The sequence below is a fragment of the Ochotona curzoniae genome, unplaced genomic scaffold, assembly GCF_017591425.1.
Source record: "Ochotona curzoniae isolate NIBS_2020 unplaced genomic scaffold, NIBS_Ocur_1.0 scaffold_4701, whole genome shotgun sequence".
Taxonomy (NCBI): domain Eukaryota; kingdom Metazoa; phylum Chordata; class Mammalia; order Lagomorpha; family Ochotonidae; genus Ochotona; species Ochotona curzoniae.
The window spans coordinates 55003879-55024124 of NW_024467122.1; the positions used below are offsets into that span (position 1 = coordinate 55003879).

The following is a 20246-nucleotide window of genomic DNA, read 5'->3' on the forward strand; positions in this document are numbered from 1 at the left end:
GTTGTTAACAGGAAATGTTTACATGATCATTTTCTGTACTATTTTGAATAATTACACCTGCAACACTCTAGAAACATACACAGAATAATAGCTGCAATAATCTCCTTTCTCACACAGTATGGGTGCACTGTCAGAACACAATTATCTCTAGTACCTGCTATTTAAAGTGTGGTCTTGAAACTAGCAACCCATGTCAGCACCAGGGCTGTTGCTGGAAATGCAGAACCTAAGACTTGACCTCATATCTACGAAATCTGAGTCTGTAGTTTGGCAAGATCACTAGGAAATTATCAATCATGCTCAATTTCAAGAAACATTGCTCCAGCACAGACTGCCATTAAAGAATGTGAGGGAGACCAGTGTTGTAGTGCAGAGAGTTAATTTGCCACTTGCAGTGTAGACACCCCATGGCAGAGTGTTGGCTCAAGCCCCAGTTACTCTGCTTCTGACCCAGCTTACTCATAGCATCACTGGGAAGGTAGAAGGAGATGATCCCAGTACTCACGTAAGGAACCATGGCTGGAATTCTTGGCTCCTGCCTTCCAACTGGCCCAAAGCCAGCTCTCTCTCTCTTTGTCTCTCTCTGACTTTCAAGTAAATGAATGAGTAAATCTTTCAAAAAAATAAAAAGATTTCCTTAGAAAAATTTAAACAAATCTATAAAATCAGAGCTATGCAAACATCAGAGAAGACTTATCTTTCACTTTCTTCCATAGTAATTAGCTAGCTCATCTCCATTTTGGGTGGTTTAAACACTTTAAGTGAAAAAAAAAATAAATAAAACCAATTTTGGAGAGTGTTTCTATATGAATACCCAGTCGTTTTTTTTATAAAATTTAAGTTTCCTAAGTTAATAAATATTTTGCATATTTAAAGCTTATCCTCACTTCAGTATTAAGGCTGATTACACTTAGATTGTTTTCCTCTATTTACTTGAATAATGTCCAAATTCTGTATCAATATTTTCCCTAAACTCATAATATGAATAAAGTTCTTAGGGAATGTACAGGTGCTCAGAACTTGTAGGCTTTGGATACAACACCAAAACCTAGACAATATTGCCTTAGAAGTTTCCCAAAATAAAATGGTCAAACAAAATTGTCTCATAATTTTAACATCCTATAACTTCCTGGCTGATATATTTGGATGGGGAAGAAAAACAACTGGTGCAGTTATTCTACAATCAGTGCAGTATGCTAGATAACATTGAGTACTTACCCATTTTCCTTAGCTATCTCTTCCTCCATTTACTCGTCCATAGAAAACTGTGTCTTTCACACAGTATGTACACAAAATTGTTGGACCCTGAATATATTTATCACACCTCTTTGATTTAGGCCTGAATTGGTTTCATGTATTGTTTCATTTCCACCTTTGTATCTCCACTAAAAGCCAATGTCTTGATCATTTCTGAAAAACTGGGTTTTAGAACCACTTTTTTCACAGTAAGAATCTCTCCCATTTGCTTCTTTATGGATAAATAAAATATTTTATCTAACTATTAATGCAAAAAAATGCGCGTATGAATTTTGGGACCTTGCAACTACATTTGGAGAAAGGATCAGACATCCAAAATAAAGATGAAGAATGGGGAAGAGGTTGCTTTTGCTTGGTTTTGCTTTACTTTTGACACTCTTACTTGAAGTCTACATATACAATATGTGAAGCCTACATATTCAACATGTTTAGCAAACATGCCTCCCAGCTGCCTAGGGGCTCTGTCCCAGCGTTCCTTGCTACTGTTTTGATGCCTTTTAGCTGCCTTTTAGCGCGGCAACACTTCAGCACTATGGATAGCGCCCGGGGGCGGACTTCCAGCATTGGGAGGGGATTCAACTGCGTTTTGGGGAAGAGTAGGTGAAAGAATTTCCAATGACGCACTTAGTTCCCAGTACACCTTTCATTCTCTTATCCGTTGAGAAGAAATTTAATATAAGCATTTGGTGCCCAGTGTTCAGCTGAGATTGCTGTCGCTGAGCCCAGCAAAATGCCCGCGGTACAGCTGGGGATGCAGCAGGAGGAAGGGAGGGGGGTGTATATTAATTAAATCCTCACTGTCTGAGGAAACAAGGAGTGATAGTCTCCGGAGAGGAGCGAAAACGAGCGTCCATTTCTTCTTGCTTGCTTTTCAGCCGAACTGAAAAAGAGATGGTGCCTGTTGCTGCTGTAACCCACAGCTTCCCTTCTCCGGCTTGCTTCCCAGCTCCTTTCAGTCTCACATACACAGAAGATCAGACCCACTCACATACACACCCGATCACCCGCGAAAGTGTACACACTGCACACCAAACAAAGCAGTGTACATTTTCCTGCAAACACACACGTTGGCGTGCAGACAGGCGCGCCCCGGCAGGCGCCCACATCTTCTAGCTCTCATCCACAGACACAGACAGTGACACGTAGGCCAGGAGAGCGCTGGCCGCGGTCCTGTATCTCCACGCAGGTGCTTACAACACACGCCTTTCACGTTGTCCCTGAGCCGATCCGAGAACACAGGCAAACCTGTCAACACTTAAGTCTACTCGCTGGATTTCATCTCCATGGCAACAAACATGGAAGGTGAGACATTGCTGCCTGCGAAACTTTCTCCCCTTTCCCTCCGCATTAACTGAAAGAGCTCCAGTGCAGGTCCAGATGAGATTGTCTTCATTATCTTGCCTTTCTGGAGCCGGGGAAGGAGAGGTGGGAGGCGAGGGGAGCCTGCAGGTCTGCTGAGTTCAAATTCTAAAGGGGAAACAGCCCTGATATTTCTGCAGCTGCTGATGCTGATGCAAAAACCAAAGCCAGAAAAGGATGTGGTGTGTGTGTGTGTGTGTGTGTGTGTGTGTGTGTGTGTGTGTTGTGTACGCAGATTGCTGATGCTTCTCCGATAATGTTTTGTAGGAAGTTTCCATGATTCTTCCATTTAATATGTAGAGAGAGAATTGGAGACAGACGACGCAGAATAATAACGATGGTCTAGGGGTTCTCTACTGAGATGTTTTGAGGATTTTCAGAACAGTGCTTTGGAAGCAATGAGTATCACCCAAAGATTCTCTTAGCAGGGAAATTCTCTTAAGGCTTAAATCTGAAAGGTTTGGGGATGGATTCTGGAAGATCCCAAGATTTTGGGTCTCTGGGAACCCTTGAAATTTGTGCACTGCACTATCATGAAAACATCTGGGTTTGTAATTCAAGATTTTGTTTTGATTCCAACATGTATAATTGCTAATCATTAACTAGCTATGCAGGTGTGGATTCAGTAATGCTGCTTTTCCCCATCTACTTATTAGTAGCCTCTGTATTTGGTGTGGATTTGTGTATGAGTGAGTATGGGAAAATACAGTATTTTCTAAAATAGATTTTCCTGCACATTTCATGAAATTATGAATACCATGACATTAGCATTAGGAATTATTGAATATAATGACCAATACTCAGTACTTTTCACCCAGAATGTCATGTTCCAATCTAATAGTAGTGATTTCAGATTTGCTGTTTGGAATGCCATTACTAGGTAAATAAACAACAAGGAAAAAACCTGTTGATCAAAATGAAATACAAGAGGTTCTTTGAAAAAATAAGAACTTTGTTTTTAACATTGCCTTCTGTAATTACACATTATTCTATACAACTAAATGACTCTAGACTTCTGAAAAGTGAATTTTTTATGTCTCCTCATCAGGAAATGTTTCACAGAAGAAATAAACTCCACATCCCACATTCATGAATATGGATAGTTATAAAAACATTACCTTTCCTTGACTACTTACAGTGGTATGATGTGTATAACTGACAACAGAAACATTGTTTATTCACTCACTGATTGCTAACGACAAAATGACTCTGAAATTTGGGCCTTTTGGTGTCTACAGGCACACATTTGGCCCAATCCTATGACTCATCAGAAGTTAAAATTCTCAGTGCCTGACAATTACCATATAGGAAATGATGTATTATCTCCTCCCCTGACTGTTTATTTCTGGAGAACATAAATATTCACAAGAGTCACTTTTAGCTCAAGGAAGCTTTTTATCACTTGTAATAGTGTCACAAATATATACTTAAATATTTTAATCATAGTATATTTAAACCTTGATATTTAAACTGTATAGGTAGTGCTGCCTATGTTGTGGTGTAGCAGACTGAAAATAACTTTCACCATTACTCAAGTTTGCAATCTGCTCTTTTTGTTGAAAATTCATTTTTCTGTTATTTTTTGATGTCTCATTTATGTTTTGTATCTTCGTGATCTAAATTTTTCTGAGTTCTGAGGTAGGCATTACAGTGTTGTGCAGAACCTAATGATTACTTTCTTGTCTCTTACTGTGACTAGAGAAAATTTAAAAAAGTATCCTTCATCCTTATAGCTGTGGAATATGCTTGACATCCTCAGTACAGGAACTGCAGATTTTATTTGTTGAAATTATGTTGTTACTATATTCTTATGGCGGCATATCAAGGTCTATATCAATAGAAAGGTATCACTCCTCACATGAATTGCAAAAAAAAAAAAAAATATGTAAAGTTTGGACTTTGCTTGAAGAATTTAAGCCCAAGGTACTAGTATTTGAAGGAATAAATATATAACTTAAATGGCCAAGACCATATATTTGCTGAACATATTGCTATTTACTTGCTTAACTTCTTCCTTTTTTCATGTAATTGACACGACTGTGGTTATAAGGGGTTTTTGTTCATTTCCAAACTCTGACTTTTGCCCTTTCAGTAGTTTCCCTTAACCTATATTTTGTTTTCATGTTTACTGGAAGGTAGAAGAATTTTAAGATTCATATAAAAGCCTAGCTTTTATTTGAAGATTGCATTAACAAATCTGAATTCCCTCAAACCCAGCTTTTTTTTTCTTTTTTTTCCCTTTTCCTTTTATTTCTTTTTTTTTTTTTTTTTTGGTTTAAAAACGTAAACCACATAGTCTCTGAAGCCAGCTGCATTTACCTGACTTTCTATGTGCTGAGTTCTCAAAATGATTCGTCTAATTATTTAACCTCTGGTGCCTTTAACTTCTGCACCAGAATTTTTCGTTAAGTTTACTTGTAAGCAAATGGTTATATTTTCTCATTGCCCATCACTCCTAAATCTCGTTATATACAGTGCACTCCTGGATGCAGTGTAAATTTGTTTATCTATGAAATATTCCTGAATACCAAACTCAAGGCTCTGTTTCACAGTGCTTACTTTCCATTGCCAATATGCTGTTTGACACTACCGTCATTGCTCCGTTATTTCAAGTGAAATTCCTGTACATATTTCCTAATGTCATGATTTTTCCCCAGTAGACCATTCCATTTTCCCTTTGAAGAGGAGGCATTCCTTGAGGCTCAAGGATGGTTAATGCCATTTTCATTGTTTCAGTAACATCAAATAAAACCTTGATGAAACTAAAAAGTTTCCCTGTATCAATCTAGTGCAAGTCTGTTTTCCTATAAGACAAACATGCAAGTTTTTGAATGTACTTATTGTATTCTTTGGTCTTCTCTTTCCTAATCAATAATCCCAAATCATTCTTTAAATTTTCCATCTGCAAATACTTCTCTGCACTAAGCCTTCTCCATCCTCAGTAAATTTTTCTGCAAAATGCTTTTTTATAACACCCTTAAAATGTTCTTCTCACTAAGAATTTTATGCTAAACAAATGATCTGATAAATTTATTTTGAGTTATTTATGGAATGACTACTATCTGCAAGCATGAGCACCATCAATTCCTTAAGTCCAAAGATAAGCTTTTGATTTACTCTCTAAGCCTGTCTTTTGCTTTGTCACGTTCTTTGTGTTGGTGAATAAGAACACTATATTACACTGTCAGACTTGCTCAGTAGAGCTATTGTGGTCCATATTCTCTCTCTTGCTAAACCCATCCCTTCTCTCTTTATATACCTCTCTCAAACCCATACCCTCTTCCAGATCCTCATTTCATTTCTTCTCAGCTGAACATCTCTTTCCTGTGATGCTCTCTACCTCAAATTTATATCTACTTTAGCCTCATCATCAGCTTTACAGCAGCAGACTCAAAATCTGAGCCTGCGAATTAAAAACCATTTGTGTCCAATCTACCTTTCCAATGTTTTACGCCCCATAACGCCTTCTGCCAGGAACTACACTGTTGACTAATCAGGCTTTTTCCTTCCCCTCAAAATATGAATCCTCCTGTCTTTCAAGAATCAATTCTAATCCAATCTGTCACCAGAAACACTTCTGATTCTCAGGTAGGTGATCTCTAATCCTTCTAAGTTTATGTATCTTTTTGAGTCTCCTCAGTGCTTTCATCAAGACACTGAAGATAAACTACTAATCTCACAGTTACTGAGAAATTGAAAGCACTTCAACAGAGAAATAGGTTTTCAATAAACATGAATATTAAGAGAAAAAAAGCATCTGACAATGCATATTTGTATGCATGATGTGCGTAAGAGGTAGTGTAAAACTAACTCCTCCTCTCCCTTGTAAGCTTTTGCAGCTCAGGGGAGTTAATAAATATTTGTTATTGAAAAAACACAATATATGTTCAATAAAAATAACTGTAGTGAATAAATTAGAGTGAGAAATACTAAGAAACATCTAGTACGAACTTTCCTCAAAAAATGTTACCTGATTCTATATTAAAACATGTGGGAAAGGAAGTACTATTTACATTTACATTGATATTAAATCAATCATGTGCAGTTGATACTCTAATAAATAAGATAGTCCTATGTATTTTCCCCAGAGGTAAGCTAGAAAATTGATAGTATTACTTGTAATTCACTTTAGAAATCATAAACATTAACCTCAGTTTTCTTGTTTTGTTTAGACATTCTAATTCCCTCTGTTTTAAAAGAAATTCTTTATTTTTCTTAAAAATAAAGACACTGAAGATAATAATATCAATTATATGGTGACAAAATTAAATATGTAATACATTATTTGATACACAGCCAACATGAAATAGAATTTTGTTTCCTCTTGTCTTTGTAAAAGTCCACGTTGTTTTGCTCTTTTCTGAGCAAAGATATTTTCATATCTATTTAAAATCTTTTTAAGTAGTGGGATCTGTATTTATTAAAATATCCTAGCCAGAAAATATAAACTTGCAATTCAATAAATCTTTTTAAGTGTACCAACTACATAGTCTCACAAATGCCTAATTGATGCATATTAGTATTATTCCTTTGTGTAAATTAGTCTTTTTTCAATTTAAGACAATATTCTTACTATCAAGCAGCCACCACAACAACTTTGGCCAATTGTAACTGTCGATTAATTGCAATCTGCATATTTATTTTACATAAATACCCAAGCCACATCTTTTCTTCCTTTTGCGGATGGTGCAATTCCTTCCTTTAACACAGGAGTTTGAACTCTTTTTATTAAATTTTATGTTCCATTCAGAATTGTTTTGAATGGTATTTATTCTATGAGCTACTATGGAGTTTTGGGCAAAATTTAATAGTCATAATTTTGATATTTCCAAACCAGACAGAATTCAAAATTGCTCAAGATTAGGTAGATAAAGCTAAGTCTTTGTCATACTGTGTTGGAGACCTGTCTCCATGGTTATATAACCCCATATTTATCAAGGCAAAGCAGTGAATTAACGAATATACATAAAAATACTATTGTCCAGACATATCTCACATCTTTCCCACAAAGATATCATAAAGAGTTGCTGGATGTAATGATAAAATTGCTATTTCCATGATTTTTCACATCAATAGTAAACTTTGAAAAATAAACTGAATTTGGAATTAATCATCCAACTCATGTATGTTTTTAGTTAGCAGAATTATATGTTAAATAATTAACTATGGGTTTACTGCAAAGATTAAATGTAAGCCATAAACACATGTTTTTCATAATTGTTCCGAAGTTGGGACATTAACTTGTTTATGTATATAACTCTGACAACTCATCATGAAAGTGTATTTGTAAACTATAAATCTTTGTAGAAGAAATGTACAAACTCATTTTGTTTTGCTTAACATCTACATTGCATTCTTGTCTTTGATATATAACAATTCTGCTGTCATTTCTAAAGACCACTCTAGATTTCTTAAAATAAAAGATAGATTAAGTAGTTCCACTTTTTCTTTAATCATTTGATACCATTAAATCATCCTGCATTCTCAGAATATCATCTGTGAAATCTCTCCTACTTCAAAGTCTTTGCAATGGCTTTTCCCTCCAATTTGAAAGTTCTTCCTCCAGATACTTTAACGGCTTCTTCCTTAGCATCACACAGGCTTCAAGTCAAATGACTTACCGCTAGGGAAACTTCAGCTAATCTCTTCAACTAAAGGAGTCCCTCTCATCCATCATCATTCTTGTTCTTACATTACTTTGCTTTCTTTTGTAAAATTTAAAACTATCACTATCTGGAACATTATATACATTTATAAATACAGATCTATAGAGTTAGATATTTTAAAATAAGTTCAGCCATCTCCTCCACTGGGATATAACTCACTTGTCTCTTTCACCACTATGTAACATCAAAAACAATGCTGGCACATAACAGATATTGAGTATATATTTGTTAGACAAGCAAAAAGAAATAATGAAATAGATTACTTTAAGTCTATTCAGCTCTCTATAGATTTCTTAATGGCAGTCTTAAACTTTGTAGTGACTTTTCAGTGTTCATCCTAGTTACAGCTCATTTTTTTTGTATCTTTCAATAACTAATCTACAAAGATTACATTTAAAGTAGTTCAATCTCCACTCAATAAATCAGGTTTATTACCTCATTTCATCTATATATCCCCTAACTACCTAAAAGGCAGGCTAGGAAAGGTTGTGCTCTGGTTAACAAAAAAAAAAGAAAGAAAGAAACAAACAAACAAACAAACAAAAGAGAAGAAAAGAAAAACACAAAGACAGCCTAATTCAGACCACTTATTTACCTAAGTAAAAGCTTGGCCTAGCATCTTCAAGTAGACATTCTGCCTTTCAGGTTCTCCATTCACTAAATAGATGAATCAGAGAGTGCACTAATCTCACTTGATCTTTTTTAAATTACAAAGGGTCAAGGGCTACAGGAAAGTGGGTAATGCCATTGTTTCCACACTAGTATCATTTTTCCCCCTGTATCTGGGGTTAGGGGAGAAACATAGAGAAAAGTCCCACCCAGCCTCCCTCCGATTCCAGGTCCCCAATGTGAGGCACCTCTGAGGGTCCTGCTCAAGCAGTTTTGATAGTTCAACAGGTCTGAATTGCTGCCAATCTCGCCGTTCCAATCGGATGAAACCTATTCAGAATCCATTGGCTGACATGGTCTCTTCATGGTTGGGGTTCTGAGATCAGCCGTTCAGTTGGAAGGATCTCCAAAGAAACTTCATCTGAGATGATCCCAAACCTGATTCTTGAGTGAATTTGCCAGTACAGGGTCTGGCACAGTCCGTCACACCAATCAGCTTATGCACAAGCTGGTCGTTACAATTGCTGGGTCAGTTCTGTTTCCAGCCCTGTCATCAATTTGATCCAATGGGTGTTATAGTCCAGCTCAATCCTACCCACTTCATTCTCGGTTCTCTTGCAAACCAGTGGGAGCTGCAGCATAACCCCCACCAGGCCTGCTCCCTATCCTGGTTCCATGCATGCCAGTATGTACCACAGGCATGTTCAGTGTGTCCCACACACTGGTACTTGTCAATGGGCATTGAAGCCTACTTCAACCCAACCAACCTACTATCCAGCCCACACACATACTCACAGGTGCCTTTCTGTCTATCCACCCCTGCCCCTGTCCTGGTTTTCATGCTTTCCAGTGGGAGTAGTTACCCACCAGGGAAGTGCCCACTATCTCCCTACTAGGCCACTCCAACTTCTGGATTATGCACTCTCCAGGTGGTTCTGGCATTTAACTTAACAGAATTGGCCTCAGTGCCAGCCTCTGCCATCTGATGATGTGGCAAGGTCCAATCAACCCTCACCCACTCTAATTTTTGCTTGCACCAGTTGGGACAGTCAGCCCAATCTGGCCCTTCCCCAATCTAGCTCACATGAGGCCCACAGGTGTTGTAGCCCTGCCTGGTCTGGTCTGCCCTGCCCTCATCCCAACTCATGCTCTCCAATGGAGTGGTTGTCCAGCAGGGGAACCCACATTCCTCTGTTGGCTTTGCCTACCCTCCCCCTCCCCCCAGGGGTTTCCTGTGTGCTGTTTGGGTGCCACAACCACATCTGGTACGGCTCATCTCACCTTGCACTGGTAATATCATTTGATCTTATCCAAAAGACCAAGAAGTGATAGTGTACTGATCTCAAAAAATGACCTTTATCAAACAAAAGTAAGAGAATCTGAATTTTAGTAAAAATTTTTCAAAATCTGGTTAAGTCTCAGTATCATTAGATATTCAGCCCAGTCTTTTGTGCTCGTTCAGGATAAATAATATACAAACTCTGTTTTCATACTGATCACTCTGAGCCAAATGACATTCTAAATAAAGGAAAAATAGAGTTCACTATACATTATTTATTAAAGTAAAAATATGATTTCATGGGAAAACTTCAATTGAGGAAAAGTAAACAGTATTTATTTCCCCTTAAAAAATAAAGCAGTCAAACCACTGGTATAAATCACAACATTTTGCATATTTTTGCCACTCAGGATTTAAAGAAAGTGCTCTTTCATAACCCAAATCTTTATAAAATATTGACTGGTTCTAATATTAATTGGTTGTATTACCTGCTGGATGATTCAGACAACTTAAAGACTTGTTCTATTAACTTTTGTCTTTCCCCATCACTCTGTCTCAGTTTCTGAGAACTGAGTTCAAACCAAGTCATAAGGGTCAGTCATTTAGACAGACAACATCTGAAAATCATCACATGTAATCAGGATGGAAAGAAAACACTCAGTGTGCCATTCTGTTATTGAATGACAAGCTATTTGGTGACCTTCTCAAGGAAGTTAGCAGCATATTAAGAAAATCACTTGAGTTAATCAACCAAACACTTCCAAGTGATTTGCTTGTCCTTTTTTGAAATTAAAAATATCGTATATTCTTTCCGATATAAGGCAGCTTTCATGCAAATTGTAAGATCAGCACTGTTTTTGCTGCATTCCATGGGTTTTGATATTTTTGTTTTCATTTCCATTTCTTCCACATAGTTTCTTTTCTCTTGTTGAATTCATTGCTGGCTCATGGATGGCACGGTGGCATCATTTTATCCAAGAGGCTTTTGTGTTTTCTTTTTTTTTCACCCATGTGTTGATTATTCAGTGGTGCATTTTTTGACTCCATGGTGCTATAAATTTTTTGTTTTAACTTCATATCTCTTGTTGACTTTTTTTCATGGCTTCTCATTTAAGGGAGTATATAGCGATGGCATAATAGACTATCATATCCAGATGTGAAGATATAACGCAGTATTCATCCCTACTTCCAAATCAAAGATGGACTCCCAATGAAACTGTTGGACATATCTAGACAATGGGATGCTGGACTGTGTGACATTGTCTGTACCAGCAATGTCGGGACATTCTTAAATAACAGACTGATGGAATTATGACTGCTTATGAAAGACTATACTATTGTAATAATATGGGGAAAATCAGTTGGGCGTGGGAACCTGGGGGGGCCGAAATCCTAGACCCTATGAAATTATACCATAAAAGTCAAAATTAAGAAAAGGATAAACAAATCTTTAAAAAAGGATGTTTACTTTAGTACAATTTTGAAATCCATGCATACAAGAGCTTCAAAATGATCACAAAAAACACACAGTATAAAAAATGCATGCATAGTCTTCATATTTGAACCCAACATCAGAGCACCTAAATATATGAGTACAAAACAAACATTAAGAATTTTAGGGGAGGGCCCGGCGCGGTGGCGCAAGTGGTTAAGTCCTCGCCTTGCACGCCCGGGATCCCATATGGGCACCGGTTCTAATCCCGGCAGCTCCACTTCCCTTCCAGCTCCCTGCCTGTGGCCCGGGAAAGCAGTGGAGGACGGCCCAAAGCTTTGGGACCCTGCACCCGCGTGGGAGACCCGGAAGAGGCTCCTGGCTTTGGATCGGCATAGCATCGACCATTGCGCTCACTTGGGGAGTGAATCATCGGATGGAAGATCTTCCTCTCTGTATCTCCTCTTTGTATATCCGCCTTTCCAATAAAAAAAATAATAAAAATAAATCTAAAAAAAAAAAAAAAAAAAAAGAATTTTAGGGGAGACACGGACTGCAGCTTAGCAGTGGCTGGGGACATTCATCCATGAGCCAATCCTCAAGGCAGAAAATTTACAACGAAGTTTTGGATTTAAGTTGTATCCCAGTTCAAATGGACAGACAGTATCTACATAGCGTTCTATCCACCAGCTGCAGAATACAAAACTGCATAGAATGGGCACAGAACATTCCCCAGAATACAACACACACTAGGGAACAAAACAAGTTTCAAGAAATGCCAACCAGGAAACTCAAAGTCATACAAAACAAATATCTCTGACCATAATAGAATAGAACAGGAAATCAACCATGGGAGAATTCTGGAAATACATGAAAAATTAAAAATTTTCCTGAATATGATTGCTTAGAAATTACAAGGAGAAAAAAATTACAAGGGAAATTAGTGTCTTTTATTTTTAACACATACTACTTGTTTTACTTACATAAAGTGAACAAATTTCACAATACAGACTTAAGATCTTAATAAAACTTCTCAACTTCCCCTCCCCTCCCCTCCTGCTTCAAAGTGATTTATTTAATTATCTTCAGACATGAAAGAGCAAAAACAGTTTTGTGTACTTTCTGAACAGATTTAGAAATTCAATTTAATAGAAGCTTAGATGTAGAAATGTGGTTAGGAGGGAGACTGAGCAGTTTGTCTTGAAGCTGAATTTTCAGAGAAAACATGCTGCTTAACTTGGATTTTATATTTATTTAGGGTGTTCCAGAAGCTAATGAACATGGCAGAGAGGTAATTAATGGTTCACAATTATTGCTGCCTATCACTTGGAAGATGCCTATGTTAACATAATCTCAAAAATACAACACTCTAAGAAATTCACATTTTGTGTGTGAGTGGTAGTAGAAAAATAAATGCAAGTACATAAAATTTAAAAGCTAAGGTGATTAAAGAGAAGGTACTACATGCATTTACAAGATCAGAATGTGGATGAGACAAAATGGCACTGGAAACAGACGCTGAAGTACGCACTTTAAGTAGTTTGAACATGCTAAACTCTATGATTGCTTATGGTGTTTCTTACACATGGAAAAAAAAAGTGAAAATCATGTCAATTCCAAGTTAAGAAACAGTGACTCAATTATCTACTAAGGAATCAAAAGCCCTAGGGTTAAGTATTTGAATGGTCACCCTCATAGTTGACTTTATATCTAACGGTTATGGTAATCACTTTATATACCCACAATAGTGTTCTGTAATTACTGCAGTAGGAATGGCATCTCCAGTGCTAATTTGATTCTAGTCCATATCTGAAGATATTTTCAAGCGTCTTTTGTTAACAATTTCACACCCAGTACCAAATACAGATAAAACTAAAACAAGTCTAACTTTGTACCTAGGCCAAGAATTGATTCCAGCAGGAATTCTCAAGAGCCACAGCGATGTGCCAGTGAATAATGAGTAGCATCTACTGTGACAACTCTTCAGCTAAGATGAGTGTCAGCGAAGTTTCAGCTTTCTCACTGACCTTGGAGCAAAAAACTGGCTTTGCTTTTGTCGGAATTTTGTGTATCTTCTTGGGACTCCTTATCATCAGATGCTTCAAAATTCTTTTAGACCCTTACAGCAGCATGCCTTCTTCCACGTGGGAAGATGAAGTTGAAGAGTTTGACAAAGGGACATTTGAATATGCACTTGCATGAGTTCCAGCCTTACGGTTTTTACAGTTATGCCATTGGGACCCATCATGAATTCATTTGTAATTATGTTGAGAGTGCTGGAGGGCGCAGACTTCATCCACTAAATTTAATAAACATATGTGACTTATTTATCCATCAGGCTGTGTAAATGATAAACCAATTGTGCAATTGTTCACTTGCCTCTCTCCTGTATTGATGTCAACCCCACATAGAAGCCACTTATAATCTATTTCAAAATTTGCCTTTAATCTATCCTTCATTTTTTTTCAGATTTTATTTGTTTGTTTGAGAGCCAGGAAAACAAAGAAAAACACATATACACAAAGAATGAGAGAGAGATGCTATCCTCTGGTTTTCTCTTGTAAAACACCCATGACAGCTGGAAGGGACTGGGTCAAAGCCAAAGTTGACAGGTGAACGTTCAATCCAGGTATTCCACACATGGTAACAGATATTCAATAACTTGTACTATTACTACTGTCTATTGATGTCTATGTTAGCAAGAAGCTGGAATCAAGAGTTGGAGCTGGTATCGTGCGTTCTCTGACATTGAACAAGGTACCTAAATCAGTGTCTTGTCCACCAAGTTAAACGCCACCCCCTTTGCTTCCTTTCTTTTCCTAATGAGCTATGCTAGAAGTTTCCAGATTGTCCTCGGAAAAGTCCAGGCACCCTTCTATATTCCAGATACAGGCCCCTTTAGCTGTAATAATTCATGTCTTACCATGAGAGACTCAATTTTTCCATCCAAAGAATAAACAGAATATCACTTTCTTAATAATATGCAAAATTCAAAAAGATTGGCAAATAAAACAAACTCAAAACTAACATACAAACCCTAAAAGTAACCACATACTCTCTCTTACATTTCAAAATTATCAAAAACATTAAAATGAGTTTCCAGCACTCTCCAGAGATGGCAAGTCCAGGCCCAGTTTTGCCATTAATAGAGCTACACAAATTTGGGCAAGTCATCTAGTTTCTATGGACTTCAGTGAGGGAACTAACCAGAGGATTGGTTAATTTTTTTAATTTTTACATCGTTTAATTCTAGTGTAGCTATGAATACTACAAACATACCTGGAAACTCCGAGATCTGGGATGAATGAGGATTTAAGAGAACATTAAAAAGCTCTCAGATTAAGGAGCGGAGCTTATATTCAGAAATTTGAGTCTCATGTTGGCCTACCCAAAAAAATATTTATGACTTACATAGTTTCCATATTTTCCACATAAAAAAACTCAGATAAGGAAACCCATCCTGTACAGGGTGTTGGGAGGATAGATAAGATAAAATAAATATTAAACCAATTTGAAAATTATAAAGCACATTTAAATGGGCCCTGTTTTCTTAACTTATTCTCTTCATTAGAGAAGTAACAGAGATTCTCAGCTCTAAGAAGTGACGTAATGTATTTTATTCAGTCTCTTAAGTCTTCATCATCTTCATTTAAAAATAATACAAAATCCTGTAATTCTGAAACTATAAAATCTAAAATTTAATTTATAAAACTAGGGTCCGGCGCGCAGTGGTTAAGGTCCTCGCCTTGCACGCCCGGGATCCCATATGGGCACCAGTTATAATCCCGGCAGCCCCACTTCCCATCCAGCTCCCTGCCTGTGGCCCAGGAAAGCAGTCGAGGACGGCCCAAAGCTTTGGGACCCTGCACCCGCGTGGGAAACCCAGAAGAGGCTCCTGGCTTCGGATTGGCATAGCATCAGCCGTTGCACTCACTTGGGGAGTGAATCATCGGACAGAAGATCTTCCTCTCTGTCTCTCCTCTCTGTATATCTGCCTTTCCAATAAAAATAAAATAAATCTTAAAAAAACCCCAAAATTATAAAACTATGAAATCCTGACTACCTATGTTAGTTTATCCCAAGATACATTACTGCTCCGAATCCCACTGAACTTGATGAGAGCTGGATATGCCAGGACAACAGGCATCTCCTTGTGAACCAAACTTCACTGCATTTGTCTGCTCGAGAAAACACTTATACAGACCCTCAGTTCTGTTTAGAAAATCATAATACCAAGTCTTTACTTCGAAATGAAAAAAGAGATCTTAAAAAAAAAAAAAGCAAAAGCAAAAAAATTGAATGAAATGTGAGCATTTTTTCCCAAGAGTTCAACTCCAACAAGCATTTTAGATGTTAACGCTACTGAAATATTATTTCCAATGCTGCTAAAGAGAAACTCTGTTCAATAAGAGTATCTCCATTCATGCTTTCCACTCATGATTTACTGTATGTGTTAGATCTTTGAGGGAAAACAGGATTATCATATGTATTTTTCAAGCTAGAAACAATATAAAAATGCAAAAGACTAGTTACAGTATGGATACAACATGGAAAGTTCATAAAATGCTATCCCTTCTAGAAATAGATGTCCAATGTCATCCCTTTATCTGCTCCTAGTTTCCCCCTCCCAAGAGCCTCACCATAAAGAATAGGAGAAAAGGCAGTGATGCGAACCTCCAAACAGCTTGCTCCTGTTACTGTACCTACCTTTTTTTTTTTTTTAAGATTTGTTTATTTTCATTGGAAAGTCAGATATACAGAGAGGAGGAGAGACAAACAGGAAGATCCTGCATCCACTGATTCACTCCCCTAGTGGCAACAACGGCTGGAGCTGAGCCAATTTAAAGCCAGGAGCCCAGAACATCTTCCAGTCCCAACGCTTTGGGCCATCCTCAATTGCCCTCCCAGGCCACAAGCAGGGAGCTAGATGGGAAGCGGGGCTGCTAGGATTAGAACCAGAGATCATTTGGGATCCTAGTGTGTGCAAGGTGAGGACTGTAGCCACTAGGTCACCATGTCAGGCCTGTTTTATCCAGGTTTTTAAAGAGTCTAAATCGGGTTCACCTTTCATGGTTGACTTTACGGATGGGATAATTTCTTCCATATCCCTCAAATCACCTCCCATCTACTCCAGCAAGTCTGAGTCCCCTTAATAGAGAACAAAGACTTTCATTTCACAGAGATAAAAGCCATAGAATTAAAATGTCTGGCTGATGTAAGACTAAGACTAAAACTAATTCATCCTACACTGTATTCAGCCATGCAGTCAGCAAAAAAAAAAAAAAAAAAAGAAAGAAAGAAAGAAAAGAAAAAAGAAATTTATTGGTATCAGAGGCACTTATTATTTTTGATAGAGAAGAAAAGTTACAGAATTAGATAACTAACTCCTGAAAGAGAGTGACAGATATCAGTTCACAATTCTTGACCTGGTCTTATGAACTGAACTTGCTTTGGGTATCACCAGCTGCACTCCCACTCTCTCCAACCAAGATCTGAACCAACAACCCCGCCAGAGAAGTCTGAAATGCCTGAAATGCAATTAGTTCATAAACCTAAAATTCTTATATGGGAAGTCATAACCATTTGTTGAATAGAAAAAAAAATCATATTGATGGCACTTCAGAGGACATTCAGTAATAGCTGCACGGTTGTAATTTTGTCCCTGTTTCTTATACAGCCAATGACATTTGCCAGACTAGCATGGTATTTCCCTGAGAGCATCTAAGAGGTTTTACTCAGGTATCATCTCCAGACCCTTTTCTGTAATATATACCTGTTCAGCAAAACTTTCCCTTGATTCTAGCAGGCATAACATCCCTCCCAATCTCTAAAGACTGGCCTCAAAACCCTGGATGTGACTTAATAAAAGTCACCTGCCAATTTCAAATATTGCTACAATGACAAAAACTAGCACTGTGCACAAAGTAGTCCTATTTTAAGTTCAACAAATCAATTCATTGAACCTTCAGAATAACTCTACAACGTAGATTTGTATCCATATCTACATTTGCCAATAAGAAAATAACTTGTGTGAGTTCATGCAAAATAGGAGGTGGCGAGGCAGGATATTAATTCAAGATTCTAGCTCCAGGGTTTTACTTTTTTTTAAAAAAAGATTTATTTATTTTATTGGAAAGGCAGATATAGAGAGGAGGTGACAGAGAGGAAGATCTTCGGTCATGGTTCACTCCCCAAGTGGCCGCAACTGCTGGAGCTGAGCCAATCCAAAGCCAGGAGACTCCTCCAGGTCTCCCACATGGGTGCAGGGTCCCAAAGTCTTGGGCCATCCTCAACTGCATTCCCAGGACGCAGGCAGGGAGCTGGATAGGAAGCAGGGGTGCTGGAATTATAACTGGCGCCCGTGTGAGATCCCAGCCTGTTAAAGGCAAGGATTTTAACCGCTACGCTACCGCACTGGGCCCAGAGTTTTACTCTTAACTACTACATTATACCAGCAGTGAACTCCTCTGGCAACTGGAAAACACATGGGTAGTTTCTTTCAAGTTGTAAGGAGCACTCGTTCAGTCATATTGATGGAAAACCAATGGTAGAACTGCAGGGAGAAATTGTTTATGCTGTCTTAATAATCAGCAATTTACACAATCAAGCATAACCTGTTCCTCACTGAAACTCCAAAATCTGGTTTGATACAAGTACTTCTGGTACAGCCCAGGTCATGTGGTTGTACCTAGGAAACTTACCCATAGTTTGATTCATGCTTGAAACCTACGGATCATTGACTTTGTTCTCAATCTTCTCAGACCCCATGAAGACAAGTCAGAGGGATATGGTATAAGCAATATAAAGTAAGTTCTGACACCATTGTCTAACAACAAAATACGGAACTTATCTCTGGAGGTCAATTCCTTGGTATACATGCTGAAGACAGGATGCTAGGACTCATCCTGAGACTGTGGGACTCAACTTGGCCCTTCAAGATGGCAGCAGTGATCACGTTTTTGGAAGGAGTGGTGTTGAGCAATCCAGCCCTCCTTATAAATTAAAGAAATGGTGTTTACTTCCTGCTTAAAAGGATTAATGTTTCACTAGCAGTTATTCGTTGATGTGGTACTTAACATTCCCTGGGGGCTGATGGCAGTGTGGGGAGTATAACACTATTCCAGGCCAATCATTGCAAAGCTAACTCCTTCAAGAAGGGTCCTAACCAATGGGAGGAGCCTAACATGTTGAGCTAGAAGCCCAATGACTTATATGTGCCTGTGTGAGGCTGCAGCAGGGGCTTCTTCAGCAGAAGACTCTGCAGTGGTAAGTTACACAACTGCATGCAGAATGGGAGTCTCACTTCCTCTAATGTTCTAATGTAGCTTCTCAGGAAAAGAGTAAAGGTGAGGAAGTCAAGGACTGCAGAGTAATATGCTTTTGCAAAAATGAAAAAAATTAAGTTTCACCTGTGATTTCTGCAAAAAAATAAAAAAGGTCAAGAGTTGAAACAGGTTTTATTATTATTATTATTAATCAGAGAAGTAGCTTAAGAAAGTGAAGAGAAAGGAAACTTTTGCTTGTATTCATTTCCTCTTTCTAGAATTTTCTTTGAAAAGCCAAATTTTATGATGTCAACACAGTGTTTTAAAATGAGCTTATGGCATGTGAGTGTGAAAGTTATTATACAGTTTGTTCATCTTACAGTCAAATATAAACTTCTCAAATGTTGAGAATATTTCACTAAAGGGAGCCAGTAGATCATATTTATTTTACCTAAATATAGAATATGATATTATTAATGGCTATAATTTATTTTCTTATCCTAAATACTGATATTTTAAATGTTTCAAAGTAACATTTCCAAACAGATACATGAGCAAATGAAACATTTTGAATGTTGTCAGAAGCTCCAAGAATTTACATAGACATCATTTTGACAAAATGCCTTTTAAAAATTCTCACCCTAAAACGCTCATTATCATTTGTTGAGTAGACAACAAAATTCCTGAAATGAATCTATGGTGAGATCATGAAGGTATGTACAGATTTTTGCAAACTAACAACAATGTAACATTTTAAATTTTTATAATTTCTATAAATTTAATGCATTCTTAGCGATTATTAAATGGGCTGCCATTTCAGAATTTAGTACTGCCGATTAATGGCGGTTCAGGGTTAAAACAGTCTCATCAATTCTTATTTTTCTCAACTAGCAGAGCACATCTTTCCTGAAAGTCATATTGAAGCCAACTGCACTGCTTCCAAATGAGTCCTGCAGACAGAGCTAACATTTCAGTGGTGCCGTTGGAAATTCTGTTTGTTGACACAGCCCCAGTTATTTACTATTTTTATTGCTAAGGTTCTTGGACAGGTAATTTTTAGTGAAGTGAGTTTAAAACTGTATGTCTTGTAAAAGTAAACTATTGCCACATCCTCCATCCCTACTTAAATGTATTTATACTATTTAGAACAAGCTTAATTTTCTTCTTCAACCACAGCTTTGAAGAACATTCTGAAGATTGTACAGAAGACAATATATCAAGAATCCACTTACTGAGTTTGGCTAGAAAAAAAAAAAATCCAACAGCCTCCTAATGTAACCACGTTACATTAAAATAAGCACATTAGTGCTTATTTTTGAGGAGGAATATATCCATTTTTAAAAATATCATAAAGCAAACAACTTAGCAGACACACAACA

The 20246-nt window shown here is 37.5% G+C and overlaps 1 protein-coding gene across 1 annotated transcript; it reads left to right on the top strand.

The window, feature by feature from the left end:
* Positions 1–2393: 2393 nt before the first annotated feature.
* On the top strand, positions 2394–13974 carry CTXN2 (cortexin 2). The gene is made up of 2 exons (XM_040969074.1): positions 2394–2559; positions 13502–13974. Exon 2 carries the CDS (start codon positions 13559–13561, stop codon positions 13802–13804), a length of 246 nt encoding a protein of 81 aa, XP_040825008.1. The 5' UTR covers positions 2394–2559; positions 13502–13558; the 3' UTR covers positions 13805–13974.
* Positions 13975–20246: the final 6272 nt, after the last annotated feature.

Bases quoted from the DNA above. Each gene is read 5' to 3' on its own strand.
- CTXN2 (XM_040969074.1), top strand. From the start codon at position 13,559: ATGAGTAGCATCTACTGTGACAACTCTTCAGCTAAGATGAGTGTCAGC.